The 25,708-nt window shown below is 44.2% G+C and overlaps 1 protein-coding gene across 1 annotated transcript in view; it reads right to left on the bottom strand.

The window, feature by feature from the left end:
* Window positions 1-3,214: 3,214 nt before the first annotated feature.
* The window catches only part of LRRC31 (leucine rich repeat containing 31), a 68,814-nt gene continuing 46,320 nt past the window's right edge, over window positions 3,215-25,708 (bottom strand). The window contains exons 7-10 of the mRNA XM_069213192.1: window positions 15,050-15,217; window positions 10,412-10,579; window positions 7,980-8,147; window positions 3,215-3,637 (exon numbers count right to left, since the gene is read on the bottom strand). Coding sequence (XP_069069293.1) covers window positions 3,321-3,637; window positions 7,980-8,147; window positions 10,412-10,579; window positions 15,050-15,217 — 821 coding nt within the window. The 3' untranslated portion in view covers window positions 3,215-3,320. The remainder of the gene's footprint in view (window positions 3,638-7,979; window positions 8,148-10,411; window positions 10,580-15,049; window positions 15,218-25,708) is intronic.

Here is a 25,708-nt window from a genome sequence, read left to right as displayed (position 1 = left end):
GCTCCCTCCAGTCTACCCCAATCCAGCCCCTCCACTCTTCCCCAATCTACCCCACTCCACCCCAATCTACCCTACTCTTATTTACCCCACTCCAATCTAATTTACCCCAATCTACTCCACTCCAATATACCCCACTCCACCCCAATCTACTCCACTTCCCCCCAATCTATCCCAGTTCAATCTACCACACTAAGCTACCCAGTCTTTCCCAATCCACCCCACTTCAATCTACACCACTCTACCCCCACTCCACTCTACAGCAATCTATCCATTCACTCTACCCCAATCTACCCCATTCCACTCTACATCAATCTACCCCACCCCAAGCCTTTTGCCATGCTGAACAGCAGCGACTCTGGTGTTCATATTGGCTAAAACACATTATGATAGCCAATAGCTCTCACATAGTTGAGACCTATTGGCTTTGCCAATGCTTGTTAAAAAAATGTGCTTTATGTTCTCAGAGCTGTATTTTATGCTTCAAAGGTGCTCTTTAATGGTACGTGGATTGTGACCTTCCTTGGAATAGGTAAAGGTGTGTGTATGACAACAAGACTGTTTCCTGTAATTGCTTTGTGGTCAAAATATAGTAGTACAAGCACAATAAACCCATCTGTCATGTGAATGGGGAGAGGAGGTACAGCCTTTGATGGATGCAATCACAAATATACAATGACTCATTTTCTTGTACCGCTTGACAATACATTCAATACAAATGAGCTGGTCCTGAAACATCATAAATCTAAAAAGTTCCAGTTTACATAGAATTGATATTCAATTCTCGAAGACACGGGAGGCTGCTGGGTGAAAAAACTCCAACATTAATAGAAATAATCAAACATTCCATTCGAAACAAACTAATCTGAACAACTAGATCAATTTTCAAAATTAAATCAACAATACATTTGGCCATGAAACAACCACGTTTCTGCACTCACACTATATCATCAGTTTTCTAAACGTTAGTACAATCAAATCAGAAATTGAAGATGTATATGAGTAATAGTCGGAAGCTTGCTAGAAACATCCTAGTGCATCAGTTGGAGGCCCCTGGTATTTCTTGGCATCAGATGTGAAGCCCTATCAGGCCCTAAAAGCCCTCACGAACACGGCATGCATGTTATGGTTCCCCAGGAGATTTCAGCTTCTTTCAGGCACCTCCCCCACCAACACCGGTGCCCTTATAATGAGTAGGAGCGGCCTGTCCTTTAGGGTGGAAGGGCCACGCCCCCCACCCCACATTTTGTCCCTCATGAAGAGTGAATGTCAGCCTGACAGACACTCTTCATGTTCAGGTCAGGCAGCCAGAAGCAAGACATGCGTGATTTGCGCAGACTCCTGGCTGCCTGAGCTGAACTTTGCTGGGCTGAAGAGGTCGCAGCTCCTGTGGGCGTGACCTCCTCGGCTCAGCAAAGGTCCCTCGAGGCCCTCCCCCGGGTGGCAAGGGAAGCGCCACCCATTGACTTCGACCGGAGCACTTCAGGTTTAAACCCTGAAGAACCCAGGGCGAGTGTCAATCAGTGTCACCTTATCACAGAGTGGGATGGCGTCAGCAGTCTCACTAACCCCATCCCACTCTGTGACAAAGTTGGGACTGCTGCCTTCCCTCATTGGCTGACTTCCTGGGACCTCGGAGGCTGAAGGTAAGTGTGTGTGTGTGTGTGTGTGATCTTTTTAAATGAAGGTTTGGTGCGTGCGTGCATGTTTGAATGTTGATGAGTGTTGTTAATGGATGTGCGTGCGTGCGTGCGAGTGTGTGTGAAAGAATGATTGTGTGTGCTTCCCGCCTATCACCCTCCCTTCTAAAACTGCTGGCCGCCACTGATAATGAGGCCCTTGGTTTAGAACTGAGCATAGTTTTTATTACGGAAGTGAATTCTCACATAGAAGTTCTTGCAGAATTTACATATCATTTACAGAGTTATTCCATTGAATGTCCCTACACAGTCGCCTATTTTGTGTGCAACTGGTCTACGCTGACATATTTTTGTAACAGAGTGAAATTGTGAAACTTGCATCATGCTTGAAACTTTTTTACCACCATTTTGATGGTAAATTGGGTCATTTTTTCTAACACATAATGCACAATATTTCTGCAAGGTATCTGCGATCATAGGGAGATAGCTTCTGGTGGGGCCATGTGCGTCATGTGACTCTCATCTTGGGAAACTTTTTTTGTTTGATGACACATAAGACTACACGCCTTGCATTATATTTTCACTCAATCAACACAAAGGGTACACAGTGTTAAAAAGTCTTGTGAACAGACTGTCATAAACCAATGTTCGAAATTTTTTAAAAAGTGCAAAATCAATATGTAGAGACATTTTCTACATGTACCACCCATACTACTGGTGGTTCTCGAGTGAACTAAGAGAACTTCTCACAGAAAACACCAACGCTACTTCGCATAGCTGTATATTTCTTATTTCTTATCGAAGCTTAAAAATATCCCAGGAAAAATGTTCCACAAGCTTTTTGCAACATATGTGAGATGTCATTGTCAAAAGATGTAAAGCCTGAGAAGTTTACTGGGGTGTTCTCATGCTTTAAGGTAGACAAAAGATCTAAAACATTCTAAAACATACTCCACTACCTGGCTGCAATTTAAAAACATTTTTGGTCCTTACTATATGTCAATTGACCACAACATCCTAGACGCAAGCCCTGCGATTCCTGCCGGTGTAGATGTAAAACTTTGCCTAAAACCTACTGTCATTTTCATTCTGTACTCTCTTAAAGAAAACTTGGCATAGGTAATTTTTCAGCGTAGTGGGGATATCACAGTTGGAGCTAACATGTTAGGGTAGCTGGTGATCGAGTGAAGCACTAAGGAAAGACCTAGGCCCATAGTTATCCTTTTTTTGCGCAATTGTATTTTGTAAGTTTGTGTCGCTTTTGCGTCAAAAAATTACGCAAATGCAGCGCTTATTTTTAAATTGATATAACTAACAGCATAGAAACCCAAATTAGATACATACACGTTGGGCCTTCAATTTGAGCATTTTACATGCTTCTTGTAGTGTAAGACAAGCTATGAAGTACAGAGTTGAAAGAACATGAAGAAAAAGGGGGGGCATTGCTTTCTTATGAAAAGAAAATCTTGCATGAGATTGTCTCTCAGAAATGCCTGGCCAGTCTCTAGTGAGAATAAAAACACTATATTGAGTTTCATCATCATGTGCATTCTGTGTACGTTTTCACTCGAAATCCTCTTTCACTAACTTGAATATTCAACAATCATGGAAATATGCCTTTTAATGAAATTACAACCTTTATTTCATATTTAACTCACAGCGTACTGCAACCACTGCAGGATCTTAGTCAATTTCAATGTTTCTTTTGTTGTCCTTCTTAAAAGATTCTAATTGACCCAGTTGAGCTGCTGTGAAAGCCCACCTCTGCATGCCCAGCTCTTTCAGATTAGGCATTTTTTTCACATTTTCCAATAAACTGTTGATCCATGTTCCACACTCCTGGGATGCTGAGGGCTGGAGACTAAAATCTAACTCTGCAAGATCTGTCATTGCGACTAAGCATTGGAAAAAGCTGCTCCACCCATCACCAGATACTGCAATGTTGTAACTGAGATCCAACTTCTGCAATGTTCCCAAATGGCCAGTCTGTGCAAGAGATGCTGCAAGAAATGGTAAAATATTACATGAACATATATTTTTCAGTACAACATACAGTGGAATATTATTTGGAGTGAAGTAACCCCAGCCAAACTTTATCAGGATATTTCAAGCCACCAAGGAATTCTAAGACTATACAGAAGAACAAGGTCATGGAAGGTGATATTCATTTAACGTATGGTACTGTACCATCTCATTTATTTGTTATATATATTAATTAAATATATTTGTTACAACACAGAGCCACATCATCACCTATCACAAAAAACTCTAAACACTTGGGGGCATATTTAAGAGAGCTTTACATCATGCTTGGACCAAGCAACACAAACCTCTAAGACAGATTTTTGAAGCCATGCAAAGCCACTTTTCGTTGCTTTGAATGACCTAAAAAATCTGGAGTAATGCATTGCAGCGCAAATTTCTGTGTAGCATAACTCTGCACAATAGAGGTGTTCCATCGGCGTTGCATGGGTGTTCCCACACAACTCCCATGGTTTCTGACACATTCCCAGATTTCCCAAACCTGGTAAACCTTGGAACGTGCCAGAAAGATCCACTGCCCCAGGAGAGGCGTAACAATGAGAAATACCTTTATTCCCCTTCGTTACTTTCACTTTCTATGTGTGCACATAGAAAGAGTAATATGCCTATAACGATCATGTTTTCTTGTCTCAGAAGGTGCCCCTTCCTGCATAAAACAATCCTGCATGCAACACAGGCAGCCTCGTGCCACTGGCTAACTTCACTCCAAGTGACAGCATTTTCCTCTCTCACAAGAAGCGCACTGGCACACCGGCTAGCTCCCTTCAGTGCCAGTGTTTTTGTTTTTACTTAATAATTACTTTACTGTTGCCTTTGTGTTGAGACTCATGTGGTAGCAAGACTCTTCTGATTCACGTTCCATCTTTATTAGATCCCATCTTCACCAATGCTGTTGTGGATTGGTTTTGGAGTGTTTTGCTTTTCAGACGTTTGGTATTTCACAGCATGCCAGATTGTGTCCATTTGAAACTGATCTGTTATCCTCTGTTAAGTTATCCTCTTGTTTCTTATTTTCTTCTCTCCTTCTTTCTTGCTTTCTTTCTCCCTTTCTTTCTTGCCTTCATTCTTGCCTTTTCTTTCTTGCCTTCCTTCTTTCGTGACATCCTTTTTCTTTCCTTCTTTCCTAATATCTGTCTATCTATCTATCTATCTATCTATCTATCTATCTATCTATCTATCTATCTATCTATCTATCTATCTATCTATCTTTCATTCCTGCCTTCTTTCTCTGTTTGTTTGTTTATTTATTTCTTGTAGTCTTTGTAGTCTGTCATAGTGATAGACGTGTTGTGGTCAGCTACCCTGTTGGATGAACTCCAGTCCTAAAACATGACACTCGACCCAGGCACGAAGAATTAACAAAAAATAAATTAAGCCGGACATAAACAGAGAATGAGGCAGATGTGGCAAACAGGAGAATCATCACCCTTGTGCTTCATGGTCTGGGAGACCGATCAGATGCACACATGGATTCCCAGAAGTAGACTTAAGGTTGCTTTGCTTTTTCTTCTCTCACTCTTTTCTGAATGCCTCACACCCAGGGTGGATTCCTCTATAATGTCTCCCACCTCCTTTGTGTACTTTTACAGTTCAATTGCAAAAAGGGCACCCAAAGAATATAAAGGTACACAGTTAACCTTGAAGACATCAAAGGTATAGCTCTCCTGCATAAAATTAGTTCATTATTTTAATTGTGGAGAAATATCCAGGGCAGTGTATGAAATACGAAAAATGAAATTGGACAAACTAAGAGTGGGAATTGCTAAGAGAACCCTCAGTCTTCACAAGAATATAATAACATCTATTTGCTTCATCTCAGCTCATGCTTCGGTTAATGCACTTTGGCCCATATTTATACTTTTTTAGCACCGCTAAATGTTTTACCAGGAGCGGCTCCTCCATTAGGACGGAGGAGCATTGCCTCCCTGCCAGCGGCAGCAGCTGCAAAACCTTTAAAAGAAAAAGGGGCGGGCCACAGGTGTGAAGATCAGCGAGGGGGAGTGCTCAGCACTCCCCCTCACGGTGCATGTATGTTTGGCCGGCCGTCTTGGGCCGGCAAAACACACATGCGCAGTAGGCTCTCTGAAGCGCTTCAGAGAGACTGCACAGGCTCCCAGTCAGCCTGGGACTGCCCTGACTTGGCTTTGAGCAGCATCAGGATTGGCCGCAGAGCAGGCTGGTAGCCTGTGCCTGCAGCAGTGACGAGGGACAGAGGTGCAGCGTGCGGCAGAGTAGGTAAGTGTTTTTCTTTATTTAATTTTTATTTACACACCCCCGTGCGCGCCTCCCCGCTCCTTCTCCTTGGTGCAAGCTGCGACTCCGTTTTACGACTCTGAACTGTAGAATGTACTTCTGTTGGTGAAATTTCACAGACATACACGCTTACAGTGGAGACACTGTTTACATTTATGAGATTTTAACATTTCACCATCCCTGCCAGTGGGTAAGGACTTGTTCTTCAGACTAATCACATGTCTTGTCTCGGTGTTCGAAAGGAAGCTGATTTATTTATAAAATAACTGGCAATCATAAAACTAGAGACAGCTGTTAATGTTATACCTTACTTACCCAACCTACCCCCATGCCTAACTTACTATACTTACATACCTATCTTCTGAACCTACAATTCTTAAATACAATGCCTACCTCCCATACCTATATTAATTAATCTACTTTCCACAACCTACCATGCAAGCCACAACTAACATAACATACCGACCTATCATACCTAATCCACCTACTGTAACTAAAATATCAACCTAACCAAACCTACTTAACCTGTCATGCTTACCATACCTATCTACCATACTTAACCTACCGTACCTGCCTAACATACCTACGATACATTAGCTACCATAAATTACTTACCTACCTACCACATCTAACATACGATACATAACCTATCATAACTATCCTACCTACTTTGCCTAACTTACCATACCTAACCTACCTCCACCTTTTCAATGTGCCTGACCAGAGGTGGCGCTTTTGTGAAAAAGCGACCAGTTATGCCTATGGGACCTCTAGTAATGGCTTAAGGTGCCGCAGAATAGTACAGAAAGCATCTGTGGCTAACTTCAGACACCTCTAGCAGTGGCCTAGGATACTCTTGCCTGCTTCGGGAGAGTGCAGTTTGCAGCTTTTAAAGGTCATGAATGTTTCAATGACATTGCTTCATTAAAAACTGCTTTATCTTTTGGCTTCGATAGTGCTTGTGTAAAATGAGTCATTGGTGAGTCACTTTTGTTTTTGAAAATTCACAAAAAGAGATTAATTTGACATAAAATGTGTTTGCTTTTAAGAAAAATTATTTTATTGATGTTAGTAATATTCTATTTGTATAAGCAATTTAACTATGCACAACAATGTATTTTATAAGCAATTTAACTATGCAAAACAATGTATTGCGCAATGTCTTTTATTAGTGATATGTATGCAATTGTTTGGTGTGTTTAGCTGGACTTATTTGGTCTCAATGAATTATACTTGTAATTAAATTTGATCACACAAGAAGTACAAATGAAGATTCTGGCCTTCTGGTCAACAGGTTCCTCTCTCAACTACTTTACCAATGGCCAAAGCATCCTCCTATATTCTAGCTAAAGGGGTTGTAATCCCTGTTAATTTTAGATAAGTGTCATGAATGCTTCTGTAAACATGAAAAGAGCAGACAAAGCAACTGCAAGGTGACTTGAGGCCATTCCAACACAGAACCATAAATGCACTCACATTACATGTAAAAATAAATCGTTTTGTTCAATGTTATCAGTACATCAACATCAAACAGGTCAGCAGTTTACTTCTCAAATGGTATTGCCTCCTAGCATTTTATATGGTGCAACCGTGGAATCGTTGGTGGCCTTTCCACGAACGTGAGACACAATTGAAATAATGCTCCAAACCAGTAATACAGTTGTGGGACAAACTATGGAGGACAGAATTACTGACCTCAACAAATATCAACTCCTGAATATTGACTACCACTGTATTCCCAAGGTAGGAGAATCCAGGGAAGTGTACAATTACTATTCTAACTTCACATCTACTTGCCGTCATGATAGTATAAGTCGATATGGTGGAGACGTTATGTGTACTGATATTAAAAACTCCATCTTTTGGTACCAAACCAGTATTAAGAGGCTCAAGCGCAACAGGTAAGTGTGTGCTCATGCACAACAGACACTAACGTACAGTTGACTGAATCCTCTATGAATGTAATGACAAGGTGCCCACATGCCTCAGTGAGTGTGCGCTTGAGGATTATCCTATGTAAATATAAACAGACATAAGCTTACAAACCTAGAACAGCCACATCTTTATCCACCAGGTTGCAGCTGCTCAACTTCAACTCTCGCAATGCGGTTGTATGCTTCAACGTGTCCAAAAGTTTTGTCAGCTGTCCACCAACACATTTATTCCATGAGAGATCTAACTGTTCAAGCTCTAGCAGATGGAATAATGTTTCAGCTGTGAAGAGAGAGCATTGTAAAAATTATTTTCAGCAAAATGATTCAGCTGCCCAATGTTAGAGACTAAGGGCCCGATTCCGAGTACCTGCGGTGGTGGTCAGACCGCTGCAACCTTGTGGTCCGACTGCCACATTACGATGCTGGATTGCCAGCACACTGTCGCTACTGCCAGGACAATGGATCCCGACGGGTTGGCGGCAGTGCAAGTCGTGGTCAACCACGGCCGTGACAATTTTGGCACCGCCATACTGATTACGACTTGCCTTTTCTCCAGCATTTTCATGGCGGGGTCACTGCCATGAAAAGGCTGGTGGAAAGGCAGAGATGGGGCCACAGGGGGGCCCTGCACTGCCCATGGCAAGGCAGTGCAGGGGCCCCCCTGTCAGCAAACTTGGAATGCGCACTGTCTGCCACGGCAGACAGTGCGAATTCCGAGTGTACTGCTGGCACTCTGTCTGCCGGCTGGCCCGACGGGGAGTTCGGAACACTGCAGTGGGGTAGCTGCCGGATTTGCAGCGACCTCCCCACTGTCTATTAATGGTCCGGCGGTTGGACCATCGAATTCCTAATTGGGCCCTAAGATTTTGGGTGGACTACTTGCACTTGTTTTGCATTGGTCACCATCATCATCAAGCAGCCCACTAAACTTTGGTACTAATCAAATGAGTGCTGGGCCTGTCACTTTTTTCATGTTATGTACACCTAAAACGCAATAATTTTGTATGCACTGACTAACACTGCATACCCTCGGCAACACTGCACACTCTCCACCACACTTTGTACACCTTAGCCATATGTGGAACTCTCCAACGCATCCTCCGCCTTTCGGAGGACACCCTCAGTAATGCCTATTTACATCCAGCATATCCCTGGTCGCACTCTGCAGACTCACTGAAACACTATACACCATCGGCCTTGCTCAGTTACAGTCTACACACCTGCAACTACACTCTCCACCACACGTTGTACACCTTCATTCATGTGTGGCACCCTCCACCACATTTTGCATACTCTCAGTCATGCTCATTTACACCTTTCACACCCTTGGTCACGCACTGCTCGCCCATGTCCACATTCTGCACCCTCACAGCAACCCTCTGTATATCCTTGGACTTGTTTATTTACACTGCAAATAGCAGCAGCCAATCTTTGCATACCCTGAGCCATTTGTTTCAATTTTGCATATCTGCAGCTCACTCTCCACATCCAGACCCATGGTTTGTACACCTCTGCTGTATCTTGCACCGTCAGCCATTCTATACCCTCCTTCAATCATTTATACCATGCACACATTTGACCACACTAAGAACTATCTATGCACATCTATGATTCATGCAGGTAGAGGAGCATAAGCATGTCAGTATTTGGAGGTTTGGTTGGACTGTTGAGCAAAAGACTGGATATACACCACAAGTATTGGCTGAGGGAGCCAGCAGACCAACAGAGCGTGGAAAACATCTGTAAAAAGCTATTTCAAGACGTCACAAGAAGAAAATATATTAGGTTCTATTTTCCTGCTACTACCTAGAGTGTTGGTACTTCTGGTATGCACTGCCTTTGGATAGGTACAGACATGCATTGCATGTAGAATGCAGACTCTGAATGCAAAGGACAACAAATGTCCTTTTCCTGAGGCTCGGGGATTACTGGACTCTTTGAGGGTTTGCGTACTCCTACAATGATCTATAGTCCTACCTCGCAGGATCCTTGGCCACCAGTTGGTGATGAAGGCTGTATCTTCATACAGCCATTAAATGTGTGAAGTGGGAAGCCCTGCAACTGCCCATTCATGATTAGCTATGCCTTCCATAACTCACAACCCCACCATGCAGTGCTCATACCATCATGCATAGCATCTATGATTACATTTCAGATGACATCATTGATTACATCACTGATGACATAAAATTATAGGATTCAGACATCACTGTTCCTGCGTGCATTGAATTCAGCCTGGTTCTGCTCTGCATGTAAAACAAACACAGGTCAGTTTGCCTTCACTGCGCCGTCAGGACTTCATTAGCTTTATTGTATACCTCACATATATATTAAGTATATAAATGTATATGATTTCTGCCCTAGTGGTTGACCTCACCTCAGGTCATTCCACTACATTGAACTTTGTGGTCTGATCATAACATTTCAATTATACTCAATGTCAATAAAATAATTATTGAAATGGTTTGTTTTTAGCGGGTACATTTAGCCCACCCAATCTCCTTCTTCAACCACTAGGCACACAAGATTATTTAAAAATCATACCTAGTGCTGCAAAGGCTTCTTCAGTCAAAGCGCAGTGACTGACACAAACAGATTTCAATTTTGGTAAAAACCTGAGCCTGCTGAACAAGTTTAGTGAGAAGCCTCCAATCTGCCTATTGGATGAGATGTTCAGGACTTCAAGGCTTGACAGCAGTGGTACCACCTGGGCTGAAAGGACAAAGCATGTTACATTTCACTATATACAAACTGTGTGCAATGCGTAAACTTTATTGTGAGACAAAGAAGCAAAACATTATGGGCCTCATTACATTGCCGCCCGCCAAGTTGTAACCGCCAGGCGGCCGCCAATGCAGCCGTTCTCCCACGGTGCCCATTTTGACATTCCGCTGGACCGGCGGGCGGAAACCAAGTTTCCGTCCGCCGGCCCAGCGGGGATGTGGGTCGCAACATGGGAGCCTGCGGTGTTGCGGCCGTGCGACGGGTGCAGTTGCACCCGTCGCGCTTTTCACTGTCTGCATAGCAGACAGTGAAAAGCTGCATGGGGCCCTGTCAGGGGGCCCCTGCACTGCCCATGCCAGTGGCATGGGCAGTGCAGGGGCCCCCAGGGGCCCCACGACTCCCCGTTCCGCCAGCCTTTTCCTGGCGGTTCAAACCGCCAGAAAAAGGCTGGTGGTCGGGGACTCGTAATCCCCTGGGCAGCGCTGCTTGCGGATTATCACCGCCGGGGCAAATATGGCAGAATACCGCCGGCCCCGGCGGTGCGACCGCGGAAGCGCCGCGGTCGTAATACACCAGGAAGCACCGCCAGCCTGTTGGCGGTGCTTCCGTCATTTTAGCCCTGGCGGTCTCGTACCGCCAGGGTCAAAATGACCCCCTATGAACCCTATGTGTTGGGTGTGTGCACATGCATGTGTAGCGCATGCATCCACGGATGTATGTATATACATGTGCAATGCAAACACAAAGGCTCGGACTGGCATATACGACATCTGACAGTTCCTGAAGGGCTGGTCTCAGAGATTAGTGTCTGAACCTGCTTTTAGTTTTCACCTAAATAGCACGTTAGCAAAATCTATTGAAATTAAAAAAGCTTAAAAAAGGGCTTGGAAGACACACGTTATTTAACAGTAGTTATCATTGATTGGCTTCTACTCCATTCTTGTTTCCTTGTTTCTTATTGGTCACACCTCCTACTTCCTCCCGGCTGCTCGCCTCCTCCTATTTTCTTCCTGGGGCTTCTGTCCTTGCCTAGGAGCATGGACCTATCACAGCTTCCTGTTTGTGGCCAGTGTCCTTCCACTGACTAGGCGCTGCTTCAGGCACCTTTTAAAAAAAAACTTTTTGCCATGCACTCTAAAACAGTGCATGCACTGTACGGTAGGTCCCACTACCCCACCCTGCTGTCCAATATCACTTCTCCCTACCCCGAAGCTCCCTTGTGTTGTTTCTCACTCCCCTCCTCCCACTGTCTGTTGCTGCTTCCTCCTTCCTCCCACACACCTCCCTGGTGTTATTCTGACCTCACACACCTTCTCTCTGTTGTTTCTGTTCCCTCCTCCCCTAACACCTCCTCCCAGTCCCTTTTTAGAAAGAGCTCGGGCTGCGGTGCAACATGTTAAAGAAAAAAGCACTATGACGCGGTCAGTGTTGGACGCGCAATAGTGTGTCATTGCTTACGATAAGCCATGTTTGGCTGTGTGAGGGTGTGTTTTTATGGTCTTGTGGGCCGGTTTTTACTGTTAATTTCCCTGATATTACCACAAGCATTGCCTGCAGCAAGCACAAATGCATGCAGTCTCCCATACCTTGAAAAACTCTTCTACAACTTGTTTTAACAAGTTTAAAACTGTCCTGATTTGCAAATGTGACTTCTTTAGCTATCTGGTTTGCTAATGGGGGCCCCTTTTAATTTAGTGTCCGGGGCTATTTTCTGTCCCAGTCCGACCCTGCAAACACCCAACAAGATAATAACTTTTAGGCTATTCACAAAGCTTCAGTCGCGCACATACTACTTTATCAAACAGTCAATTTACACAACCCTATTTAGCAGGCACAAGGAATGCAGACAGTGCAGTAAAGTTCCCTGATCTGCACTGGATTTGCAGGCTATACAGAGGAACGGGGGCATATATGGGAAAAATAAATTATTAATTAATTTTCTAATGTCTTATTCATTTTTAGAGAGTCTATACCATATGTTACTGTGCACTTTTCCTAACCCTAGAAGTGTACAAACAATGAAAATGGATGACTATGCACACATACAGAATTATGAAAACAGGTCCAAAATCCCTGTCTTTATTACCTGTATGGTTTTAGGCATGCTGATTCCATGTTGTAAAATGGAAAAAACTAAAACAGGCATAAATAATACAAAATAAGGACCCCCAAGACGTCCACCTATATGCTGTGGTTTATGACTGCTTATGTGGAGCAGGTGCTTTATGTTTAAGTTTGTTTGTAGTACTAGAACCAAAGAGCTGAGTCATCCCAAGCAAAGGTCATGGACCTGGAGCATATGAGGTAACTGGTTGATAAATTCAGCAGAATACCGGCAAAGGAAATTTCTGACCCCCACGTGAATGATTAGGAAACTGAGCGGCATATTTACAAGTACCTTGCGCCTCCTTGTGCCAAACTAGCATCATTTGTTTTACGCTAATGTGGCGTTAAGGAGGCTATTTCCGCACGCCATATTTACAAAGTGGCGAAATGCATGCATCAGGACTAATGCGCCATTTTCTTGTAAATATGCCCCTTATTTTCCTCAGCTCCAGCTTAAAATGTTTCTGAACATGAATCAAGGTGGGGTTACACCAGGATTTAATTCAGGAGCTGGTCAGCATACCTTCTGGCCTCCAGTTGTTCCTCAGAAAAGTAATGTTAGACGGATCTTAGCAGTTTATTCTCTCTCATTACCTGCTCTGTTTCAGGGATTGTCTTAAGAGGATACACTTGAGATATAAAAGCGATAAAAAGAGGACCACTATTCTTAATTCTAAAGTAGAGATGTGTCATTCATTTCAGCTCATTTTAGATCATTCAAAAGTTTGATCTAAACGTTTGGATAAAACACTGAGAGTAATTAAAGGTGCAAACAATGCAGAGGAGCTGCACCCGAGCAAGACTATCCTTTTTCTCCACCAGCTTGCAATAGCCACTGGCACGCTTAAGTCTCCCTTGTCTTCAGGCTGCTGCTCTTCAGAGTGCAGGAAGCTGGAATTGTTCTCATAGTTACATCTGATCATGCTTCGGTGCATGTGGACTGGGGTTTGATAGTATGAGCTAGGCTTTGGGAGGGATCTGGAAACGGAATGTTTCCTTTTATGGGGGATGATGGCTTTGTGAACATACGGATAACAACATAATAATAGACAAGTGTTATGTAATGTAAAGGACTCTTATAAGGTGCTCATGAAAAGGGAAATGCATTACATTTGCTTGATCAAGTCAGAATCTACACAACATTCCAGATATGGAAACTTCACACAATTTACTGGAAAATAAGTTACAAATATGACAGGAGACGCAAGATCTATGACAATGTATTGCTATTCTATTTCAATTACATTTACTGCTTAATAAACAAGCAGAATTTGAATTTAGATAAATAAATTATTATGTTTCCTTTGGGAGAAAATGTATCACCTTTTGGTACATATATTTGGATTAGTAGAAGACTCTTGACTCTTGATTGATTGTCGCTTTTGTGTACACAAGTATAATTGTTCATGTCATTCAACTCAGTATCCTCACTGCATACAGACACCACAATAAGGAAGCCACATGAAAATACAAACAAAACATAAAACTCCCTGCAAATGTAAATACAAAACAACCACACATAGGACCAATAGATAATATACTCTTGGAAATTAGAGCATTTAAATAATTTTCCGTGTATGATGTGCTGGTGGTCCAAGGAGCACTGTAATTACTTTATTTTTATTAGTATTTGTTTTCTAATTTGTAAAATATGGATCTCGCTTTGAGGGGAATCAGATCACTGTACTGAAAATAAGCAGCAGATTACAACAATGAATACTGTTTTCATGATGAAGGAAGGGTGATTGGATGGTCAAATAAATCTGTTGTGGTTTCTTTTGGGATAAGAGTAAGAGTTGATGGGTGAGGGCCCAAGAGCATGGATTGCAACTCCAAATACTGCACTGTAACACAGTACTAAAGCAAGTTGTATGATTCTACTACTTATCTGGTTTGTTGATAGTTCTTCAGATTGTAATCTTCTGTAATATCCTTTGAGAGATACAGCACGCCTAGGTTCTGTCAGGCTTTGTTTAGCCATAATGAACTTATACTTCAATATCATACTTTTAGGGATACACTTTCAAGGGTTCAAAGAACATCAGATATAAAGAAAGAAGAACGATTCACTTCTTAAAGCTTGAAGTACTATCCTGATATAAAAACTTGTGGTGCAGGCAATCTTATCATATATGTGGTAAATTTATATCAGATGATCTCACACACACTCAATATGACAGACCACTCCATTTGTGATTATGGAGAACAGTTAATCTGTTTCACAGTGACATTTCGGAAGCTGATTGTGAATATTAAATTATCTATGATGATTTCATCACGCCTTAAGGGGTCAATAGATAAACATAACCAAGACATAATGTTTTCTAATTTCACATAAGAAAAAGTCCTTACTGAGGGCTGCCATGTCATTTTCTGTGATGCCGCATTTGTGTATGTCCAGAACTTGGAGTTGTTTGAGCGTACTTAACTCAGCAGATGAATTCGGAAACCCTCCTCCAATTGCTTTATTAGAAGAAAGATCCAGTTTTCTCAACTCAGTCAGGACCTTGAAAGCAGCACCTAAAACAACAAGGCTTCCTGGTTATACATTTAGGTCCAAATGTTTCACAGGAGAGTCCATTTGTATTATTCAAATCAGATCGCCTAGTAAGTAAGCACACGTTTGAATTCTCTTCTGGAACTGTGAAATATGAGTTGAAATTATGGTAATGCCTGAGTGCTGAATGCAAAATCATAAATGAGGACCACTGCATATTAGAGGCATGTATGGTGTGCAAAACAAAGACAATTATTTCTGACAGAAATATTCAATGTGAAAATGGTTCAAAACAAATAAAAATTGTAAGAAAATTTAAGTCATCATACCATATTGTTCAGAAGCTCTAACACAGTATGTTTGGTGCCGTTTAAGATGGCGTGGATCCAGAAGATCGTGCAAGAAATGCTGTTTGATCACACTACCATGACCAGAATATCGAGGACCAAAATAGTGATTGGTAAGTTTGTGTAGATTTTTTATCCCGAAGTACCGAACTTCACATTTATGTACTTTAATCATATGTCTATATATTTGTGGTATATAGACATGGACTTTAGAATAGTAAATCTATACCTCTTGCTTTGCATGTACTTCCTCAATATTTTGGTTTCAATATTTTGTTCATGATATTACTTATGCAATATATCAGACTACAACTGTGTAAGAGAGCATCTCAGGCGGAAGCAGCAGAGAACACGCTAGTGTCAATTATAGGGCATGCTACTGCCGGCCCATACAGCAAGTCCCTCCTTATGAATGAGGAGATTCATGCATTGGTTACAAAAATTTTGCTAACCTGTTTCAGCCCTACATCTTGTCATGGAGTCTGACACTGTCAACTCTATCACCCCCAAAACAAATGCAATAAAACATGTAGTTGCTGTATGAGGTAGAATCTAGGCTGCATCGATTCCTTCACCCTTAATGTCACCTAACTCATCTAGATTTCGCATCCAAAATCTACGCACATACATTATTGAGAGAAAATTTGGTGAAAAGAACGTTAAGGAGAATTTACTGTGCACTACAATAATGCGTGCCCTCAAGTTAGTGGAGGTTAGCACTGAAAATACATCACATTATATTGGCACTTATTTTTCATAGAAAAACTGGGCTCATATAATTGATGGAACTGCCCTTCTCCAAGAGTGGTATTCCTCAAATGTCAGGATTCAATGATCTTACGCCTAAAGGTTATTAGTGGAAAACCCATCCACTTATCTCTATTAAAACTAATTGTGACCACAGCTACAGAATTTAGGGTACACAATGACCCCGCCACTTCCAGAACACAATGATTAACATAAAAGCTCCAGGGTGCAGTCTGATTGACCTTTCTATTTATCAAAATATATTTTGCACTCTCTGTTAATTAAAAAGCGGAACACTCCATAAATACAATTATTTTAAAAGATAAGAAGTCTCTTTTCTTAAAATTACTACTGCCTTCAGTGGGTCAGTGCGTTTATGTACCCGATGGCATGGTGTAATGCATGGGGATTCCACAAGGTTATCTCTGTCCACTTGGGTGGCAAGGCTAGGCTTTGGATCAGAGTCTCTGCTGCAATATCTTTCCTTTACGTGGGGCAAGGTTTCTGAACGCCCTGTGAGGGGCAGGTTTATGGTCCTCTTGAGACTTCCTGCGCCATTCAGTTATTCAGCAGAACCGTCAGTGACTCCTGCTGCCACGCGCCACTTGGAAAGCGGCAAAAGACCAGCCGTTCTTATCTTAAGAACGAATGACCCTGAAGAGGCTTCTCAATCATGCAAATGAGGTGTGCTGAACAAGAGGCCCCATGGAAATCTGCTCACTGAGCACCAGCTCCATGACCGCCTATACATAACTAGTGACCCACCTAAGCCACTGGAAGCCTTCTGCTTTCACCGGGTGCAAGGGCTGCCTTTTTTATGCTGGTTACACCCACCTTTGTTACTCTGAACTTGACTCACTGTTATGCATGGTACATCCCCACAGTTTGCAAAGAACAGAACTATCAAGAGGGCAGTCCAGAACAATGAAAGAGTCTTTGAGACTAACTGTAAATTTGTCAATCCTATCCTATAAACAATAACCCAAGTCAGGGGAAAATTACATGACATGCAGTTTGACGTAAAGACATAAAACTGCACGGGCAATGAAGATAATTAAAACATAAATACATAAATGTTTGATGTGCCGCTGAAGAGATGGGCGACTTTAACTTTAGATTAACTATACATAAGGGCACTAGAATTTCAAACAAGATATATTTATTGGATACTTTGGCTCAGTAAATAGCAGCTATTGACTCCCGTATTGAACGCCTTCTACCTGCAGTCAAGAAATTATTGGCAGGTGCACATACAGGAATACATCTGGAAGGCACTGAACCCAAACAGGAATTGACATGCCATCCTATTCCGGAGAAGCTAACGTCTCTCCCGGCTCTTCTTTCCACCTTGATTGAGAAAGTGCAATACTCAAAGCTTAAGGCAATCTTACAATGTAAGAACAGAGCTCACAACCTCTAATCTGGACATACCAATGGAATCAGTCTCAGCACCACCAAAGCCCCCGCCCTTCAATCCAAAGATAGTTCCATATACTGCAGAAATCCATGAGGAATCAAGCCAAGTTTGTACTGATGCTATTTGCAGGGGGGGAAATGCCAGTGACCTCAGTAGTGGCACAATTGAACTAGCAGACTCATTAGAAGCCTCGCAGTCTTCCTCCATCCAATTAAGGCCCAGTAAAGCAGCTCAACTCTTCCTATCAAAAGGGAAGGATAAAAGGCTAAGAAAGCAAAATAAATAAGCATTTTCAATGCAACGGGTCTCGCATTTGTTCGAGTTAGAGCTATTAGCGTTGTAAAGCAAAAAAAAACGCAGCACGATCGCGCTATGTAAAATGCACGTTTGCGCTGCGTGGAAAATCAACAGATAAAGTAGTCCGGACCCCAGGCTGAAAACATCGAGCCTCGTATGTTTTTGGTACTTTACTGGTGCTGTGTAGGTGGGCTAAACACCGGAAAAGGCATGACGTATGCATGCTTTTCACAAAAGAAAGCAAGCGGATTTTAAAAGGCAAGCCCACGAACCAATGTAAGTGACTGACGTGGCATGGGCGTGGTTTCAAGCCCAAAGAGAGATTACAGAATGGACGGAGCACTTTGGGCTCACCCATAAAAACGGGAAAATGAAGCAAAATCTCAAACAATAAAGGAATCAACCACAAAACAATTTCCCAATTTTTAAAACAGCAGCTGTGCGCCAGGCACGCCCGATTTTCAACACAGCGCAACTAGAACAGCAACATTCAATTACAAACCAACCTTGAAACACGAGCGGTGATCGAACTTGGGAAATCAGCTCAATCAGAAACAGGGGCAAAACTCTTGCTAAAGACCAACCCCGCTCATGCCCCCTTAGTATGTATTCAAGGACATGCAAGTCCTTTTTTCTAGTTGTCTCAAAGTGACCAAGCCATGGCAAAGGGAGAAAGGTTGTCAACCTTCTCTCTGCCGCCTGTTGCTTCAACTTCGAGAATCCACTTTTTGCCACCTTTAAGCCAGAACTCAAAGACCAAGCTTATAAGCCAGTGCTGTAGGAGCCCCATGAACCCCAAGACTGATAAAAGAACGAAGGATTATCCTTCATTGCTCTCAGAGCAAAGTAGCCAACCAGCAGCAGCTCAGATTCTGCAACAACCATTTTTGGGATGCCAAGATTATTCCAGCAAAAAGACTGTCTTGTTCCCCAATAAAAATCCAGAGGTTGATGAAACATTCTTAATAGGGGAAATATTCAGAGGCTTCTGGCCTTTCTTAATGGTCTTAAGCATCTGGCATTGTCCGACTTGAAAGCTGTCCAATTTAAGCCACCAGTAGTGGAAGGCCAAATGAGACCACAATTGTCACATGGGCTTCTGAGGACTTGAAAATGTAATCTTATCAAAGCAGGAGATGTTCTCAGCCTGGGGCTTTACCGTCATCAGAGCGCCTGATCAAAGATACCCAATAGTGTTACTGGAAGAATTTAAGAGACGATTTAGAGACAAAGGGCCATATGTACGAACACATTTTCCCATAGACACAGAATGGGTAAAACCCTTTGCTACATCTGGCCTAAAGACCCATCTGGCAGACCAAAGCAGGAAACAATTGTAAAGGATGTGCAGGAACCTGGTGCAAACTAAAAGGCCCCCTAATTAGAAAGGATTTTAGTGTCACGGGATACCCTCCAAGGTTGCCAGTGCCAACCAGGCCAACCCCCATATACCAAGGGAAAAGATGGGATGGTTCTCGATTGCCCTGAACAGTAATAAATATCCATGACCCGAACCCAAAACTCGTGCTACCCCTTTAGTAAATACAATCCTGAAGAAAAAGCCTGTCTTTGATCTCCTTGAACGTCACTGGCCTAAAAAAGCTATGCACAGATACGATGTTGGAAACTTAAGGCATCAAAAAACAAAGTGATAGATGGAATGCTTGATTTTGTCTTAGCCACTGGTGATCGCTCGGGCCGCATTCCAATCCATCATTTTTCGCTAAGCTCAGTTTGGACACAGCCATTTGCAAACTAGCCTTGCCCCTGCTTCTAATGCGAACAGCCCAGCCTGAACTGCTATGCCAGGTCCTCTCTAATCCAGAATACAAGCAAACCATGACTGGTTTCACCCTTATTATGGGCTCATCAGCCAGGTATAGCTTAATTCCAGTGGCACAGTGAGCACAGGACCTACGTCTGGGCATACCGATCACACGTAAGGAATCAAAAAACAAAGGTATAGATGGATGCTCGATTTAATCTAAGCAGTTGGTGATCACTCAGGGCCACATCCCAATCCATCATTTTTTGCACACCAACCCAACTTAGTTTTTGTGTACTTTAGTATGTCACCCTAAGTAGGACAGATATGCCCAGACATGGGTTATGTGCACACTGTCTCACTGTTACAAGCTATATCCAGCTGATGAGCCCATAACATGGGAAAAACTGCTTCTGGGATGCTTGTGTACTGGTACTGGGAGGACCTAGCTTAGCAGTTCGGGCTGGACTGTTCCCTGGAGAAGCAGGATCAAGGCTGATTTGCATATAGCTGGGTCCAAACTGAGGTGGCATGATGTGCAAAATAATGATGGATATGGATGTGGCCCGAGTAATTACCAGTGGCTGAAATTAATTCAAAGATTCCATCCATCACTTTTTGTATATTTTAGTTGGAAACTTATGTCACCTCTCACGTGCTGATATGCCTACAGGAAAAATGGAAGGAGGAAGAACTACCAGTAAGGGGTTTACTAAATTTTACACTTCCGCAAGCAAGGCAAAAAAATGGCCACCTCAAGGGGGTCCTATCAACTTACGTTTCTATAAAACATGCTTTTGTAGTCACAAAGCTGAACCTCCTTTCAACGAACATTCTATGGATCAGAATAGAAAACTGGATGTTTGGGAGAGCTCTGGGCCTGTGCTTGATGTATACATCAATACAAGTTTGCACCTGATGAAAAAAATTATCAACTCAGTCGAACAAAAGCTAATAGATCACCCATGCATGGTAATGTCCCCTGGATCCTAATAGGTGACTTTAACCTACATCTGTCAAGCCATCTCAGGAGAAAAAGGCTCTTCTGTAGAACTGATGCTGCAAGCAGAATCCCAGTTCAGTCACCCAGGTATTGTAATCTGGATCAACTAGATCATCCATTTCTCACGACTTTAGAGGCTCTGGGCCTGAGAGCACTAAATGGAGGTTTTTATACCTATGACCATCACCCACATGGCCAACATGAGCTACTCAGCGCTGGAGTATATGTTTATCTCCTTAAGGATGTTTCATAAAGCCCAAAGGTTTGCCATTATTCCCAGATGTGAAAGGGACCACTATCCACAAATGATCATTATTGGAAATGACAATACTGAGGCCAACCTTTTCGGAAAGTTTGGTCTCATTCAACCATATACCAATGGAAAAGAATTTCATGAAATAGTGGGTCACCACATGGAAGCAGGTCACAGGCACTGCCAGATGACAGCTGGATAATTCTATTCTACAATGGGAAGCAATGCAAAGGGAATTAAGAATTTACCTTGGAGGCCTTTGATCGTGCCCTAACTGCGACACATCATAAAAAAATAGTACACAGAGGAGCTAAGAAAACAAAACTGAATCAAGAAGCCAATAAATAAAATAAAGATAGAGTACTAAACTGAACACGCTAAGAGATTACAAGAGCTAAGAAAGGCTACAAAAAATCACTATGTGAAACTAGACGGAGCGCAGAAGATCAAAGTTGGCTGACACTCTGTCAAGCCTGTAAGACCAAGAACCAGAAGGTCTTCTGGCGTTCCATCAGCTGACTAGAAAGCGACCACGGTGGGGGGGCGTGGCCTGACTCCGATGGCAGTGGAAGCCTCTCCGTGAGGCTCCCGCCAGAGATCCCCACTCCGGTCCAGTCTGCAAAGAGGTGGACCCCCTGCGTGCCCCACGGACTAACAGCAGGGTCGGGGGGGTCCGGAGACTCATTTTTCGGGGTCCGACCCCGGAGGAAGGAGAATTTCGGGGCCGAATTAGCGCCCGTCGGAGTGCCGCGAGGAAGGGAGAAAAAAGAAGATGGCGGCCGCGACTTGAACGGCGTTTCTGGAGGCGGAGGACCCAATAAAGGCAGGTTCTTGCTCCCTTCCAGTGTATCCCTCCGGGAGTCAGAGAACGAAGGGTGCACTGGGGGATACTTTTTGGGACTCATATCGACGAACAGAGGGGGCCGGTATTGCGGCAGAGACCAGATAGGGACCGCGGGGCGTTCGCAGCGCGGCGTCCCGCGCCATAAGGCTGAATCGGACGGGACTCGATAAGGGGCGATAGCGCCGGGATCTCTCCTGGGGCTCCAGAGACAACCTACCTTTGGCGACGACTGTTTGAGAGAGACGCGGTGGACTCGAGGGGCCTTTCCCGGTGCGGCCCGACCCCTTGTTCCGCCGGAGGGGGGCTGGGGCGAGAAAGGCGAAGCTAACGGTTAGAAGAGGCGAACCCGGACGAGACAGTGAAGCGGCGCAAAAGTCCCCGTACTGCGGAGATTCCCCCTGACGATGCGGCGCTGTGTGCACAAGAGCGCAGGAGTTCCCCAAATTCAGGCTGAGAGCCACTCCGACTTGAAGGTTCTCCCTATGAACAACGAAGTATTCGGGCTGGATGAGATCGCACCCTGTTGCACGGACGAGAGGGTGAAGCGGCGCAAAGGACCCCGAGCTGCGGAGATTCCCCCGATTGCGCGGTGCTGAGAGCATAAGAGCGCAGGCGACCCCAAAATCCAGGATGAGAATCAGTCAGACCTGAAGGTACCCCCCATGACCGGTGAAGTAATTGGGCTTGATGTGATCGCACCCGGACTAGGAGGAGGGTGAGAGGGGCCCATCCTTCTGGAGTGAAATACCCCTCGGGAATGGTCAGTAGTCTAGAGTGAGGAGGATGGCTGGTAACAAGAGGCGATAAATCTCATACGCGGGCATAGTGTGCTGGAAACAGTAATTTATTAATGAAGGTCTGGAGTTCCCCCTGGCGGAGCAGGGCACCGAGTTGTGCCGAAAGAATAAATGTTTAATGACCATTGAACAATCGTAGTTGAAGCTACACCTCAGAAAATGGGTAAAACCGGTCGCCGAAGAGACACAGAACAAAAAGAGGGGCCCACAGTTGAGACACAGGCAGATACGCCCGAACACAGAAATGTCGCCTCGGGGGGGGAACATACCGATCCCACACTTCAAGATGTCCTGCAAGCTATAACGGCTTCCCGGGTAGCACTGGAGGGGAAAATTGATGCATTAGCCACGGATTTTACAGTACTACGAGACGATCACCGCCGCCTGGCTGAAAAGGTGTCCACCACAGACAGACAACTTAAAGAGCTCTTCCCGGAGGTCAAGGATTCTACTAAGGCCACAAAGCTGCTAGAGTCCAGAATTAGGACCTTAGAACTAAGAGCAGAAGATGCCGAGAATAGGTCACGGCGCAATAACATTCGGGTGATTGGAATGCCTGAAAGTGTCCCTCAAACAGGCCTGGCGGAGTTCCTCGAGCGATGGCTTCGAGAGGGCTTAGGGGGCGATGGACTTTCTCCCTTTTTTGCCATTGAAAGGGCTCATAGAGTACCGGCGCGCCCTCCTCCACCGGGAACCGCCCGAGGCCTATAATAGCCAAGCTGCTCCATTACCGAGACAGAGACTACCTATTGCATCAAAGCAGAACCAAAGGAGATCGTACAATGGACAACCACAAGGTTCGTATTTTCCCAGACTTTTCCCGGGAAGTTCAGAAACAAAGGGCCACCTTCAGTGCTGCAAAACAGAAACTGCGCCAATTAGGTCTGCAATATGGCATGATGTTCCCGGCAAAACTTAGAGTAGTAACCAAAGAAGGGACACAGTTTTTCACTACGGCGGAAGAGGTATGGCAATGGCTTGACCAGCTTCCACAAGAGGGGAATGGTCCTCCGGGACAAGTCTCCGGTCATGAGCGGAAGAGAGAGGCTAAATGCAAAACGGCCCGTACTGTAAACAGTCCTTCGCATGGGGAGATGCAAACGGAGAGGCGAAAAGCCATGGAGGCAGCAGCTTCATTGAACGGCTCGGATTGCGGGTCACAAGTGCAGTCTGCAGCGAACTGTAAACCATCTGATTCAGAGCATGAGTCAGAATCCTCTCGGATATCCGACGGATCGGGACCAGTCATAACTCCGGGCACCTCTGACTGTATCATATGAAAACCCTCATACCAAACTGCTCTTGTGACAGTTGTCCTAGTAATGAAGTTTTCCAGTGACTGACAACGTGGTGCTTTTTGAGGAGAGAGCACTGGCTGTTGCTGTGGAGGTTATTCTCATCAGAAGGGCGAGAAAATGGGTCCACAAGCACTATGACACCCTGTAACCCGGTAGTGGGGATCAGAGGGATGGCCCACTCCTTCGAAGAACTTGGAGAAACCCCAATTACAATAAGCTAGTTAAGATTTTGAGTCGTTTGGATGAGAGCTGTTTTAACTTTTGTCCTGGGGAGAGGGAGTTGGGGTGTTAATTGTTGGGGTATGTTTAGGGGGAGTGATGAATGGTGGGTATCTACCTCTGATCTACTGACGGTGTGTGAAGTGAGAATAGGGTGCCTAGTGGTAAATGCTAGCCCTACACGGGATTGGACACAGATGGGGCTTGAAACACAGCTATGGCGTCATTAGGCAATTATAAATTTTTATCATGGAATGTACGGGGTATGCACACAATGGCCAAAAGATATAAGGTATTTTCGCATTTGAAGCGGAGGGGGATTCAGATTGCGCTGCTTCAAGAAACACACTTAACCCAGCCTGAAGGGCTTGCTCTCAGAAGAGGTGGAGAGGCCAGACATACTATACCTCTTACTCTGCATTTGCCAGGGGTACTTTGATATGGATCGGAGCCGGGGTCCCATTCCAACTCTTGGACAAGCTCATAGACCCGGAGGGTCGTTTTGTAGCAATCCGAGGGCGATTGCAGGGAAGGGATCTGGCGTTGATTAATGTCTATGCCCCGAACGTGGATCAGGGGGAGTTCTTCACTCGCTTATCGGGCCATTTGGCCGCCTATATGCAGTTCCCCCTCGTGATGGGGGGCGATTTTAATTGCGTGGCTGATCCTTCTAGAGATCGCTCCCACCCCCCGTTACACGATTCTCCTTTGATGAGAGTAGCAAGATTATTTTCTTCCTGGCAGGCGAGTTGGGGACTAGTGGATATCTGGAGAAAGTTGCACCCGGGGGCCAGAGACTATTCCTTCTTCTCCCCTTGGCACGAGCTCCATGTCCGTTTAGATGTGTTTTTCTGCCCGCCGGACATTTCCCCTCGAGTGCATAATGTTGAATACCTGTCCCGCACTGTCTCCGATCATAATCCTCTTTTATTGGAGATAGGCTGGGGTTCACCCCCTTCCTGCATCCCCACCTGGCGGTTGAAGATTGAATCCCTAGAAGACAAACCCTTTCAGGAAGAGCTAAGACAGCATATTGTCCATTACTTTATAGATAACGAGGCTTCGACAAATAACCCATTGATTGAATGGGACGCTTTTAAGGCGGTAGTGCGAGGGCGCTGTATTGCGGGTGCTGTGGGGGTCCGAAGGTCTTTACTTAGGGAGACTGAAAAAGCAGAGAGTGAACTGCGGGAGATGGAAAAAAAAAGGCCTGAAAATCCGCTCCTGCAGCCCTCTATCTTAGAGCTTAGAGCAACGGTGGCTGACTGTGTGGAGCGCCTTAGATGTTTTGACTACCAAAACTATATTACACGGGCACATGAGGAGAGAGACAAAGCAGGTTGGATGTTAGCTTGGGTGGTTTCGCAAACACATAAAACGTCGCCCATCCTGGAAATGATCTCGGAGGACGGGAATTCCCTTTACGGGCAGGAGCAAATTAACTCTCACCTGATGGCCTTTTATGAACGATTATATAAAAGCACTCTCTGTACAGACGGTAGCTCTATCGATAATTATGTATCTGGA

The sequence above is a fragment of the Pleurodeles waltl genome, chromosome 11, assembly GCF_031143425.1.
Source record: "Pleurodeles waltl isolate 20211129_DDA chromosome 11, aPleWal1.hap1.20221129, whole genome shotgun sequence".
Classification (NCBI taxonomy): Eukaryota; Metazoa; Chordata; class Amphibia; order Caudata; family Salamandridae; genus Pleurodeles; species Pleurodeles waltl.
The sequence above is the reverse complement of the archived record's forward strand: the minus strand, read 5'-3'. Positions and strand labels throughout refer to the sequence as shown.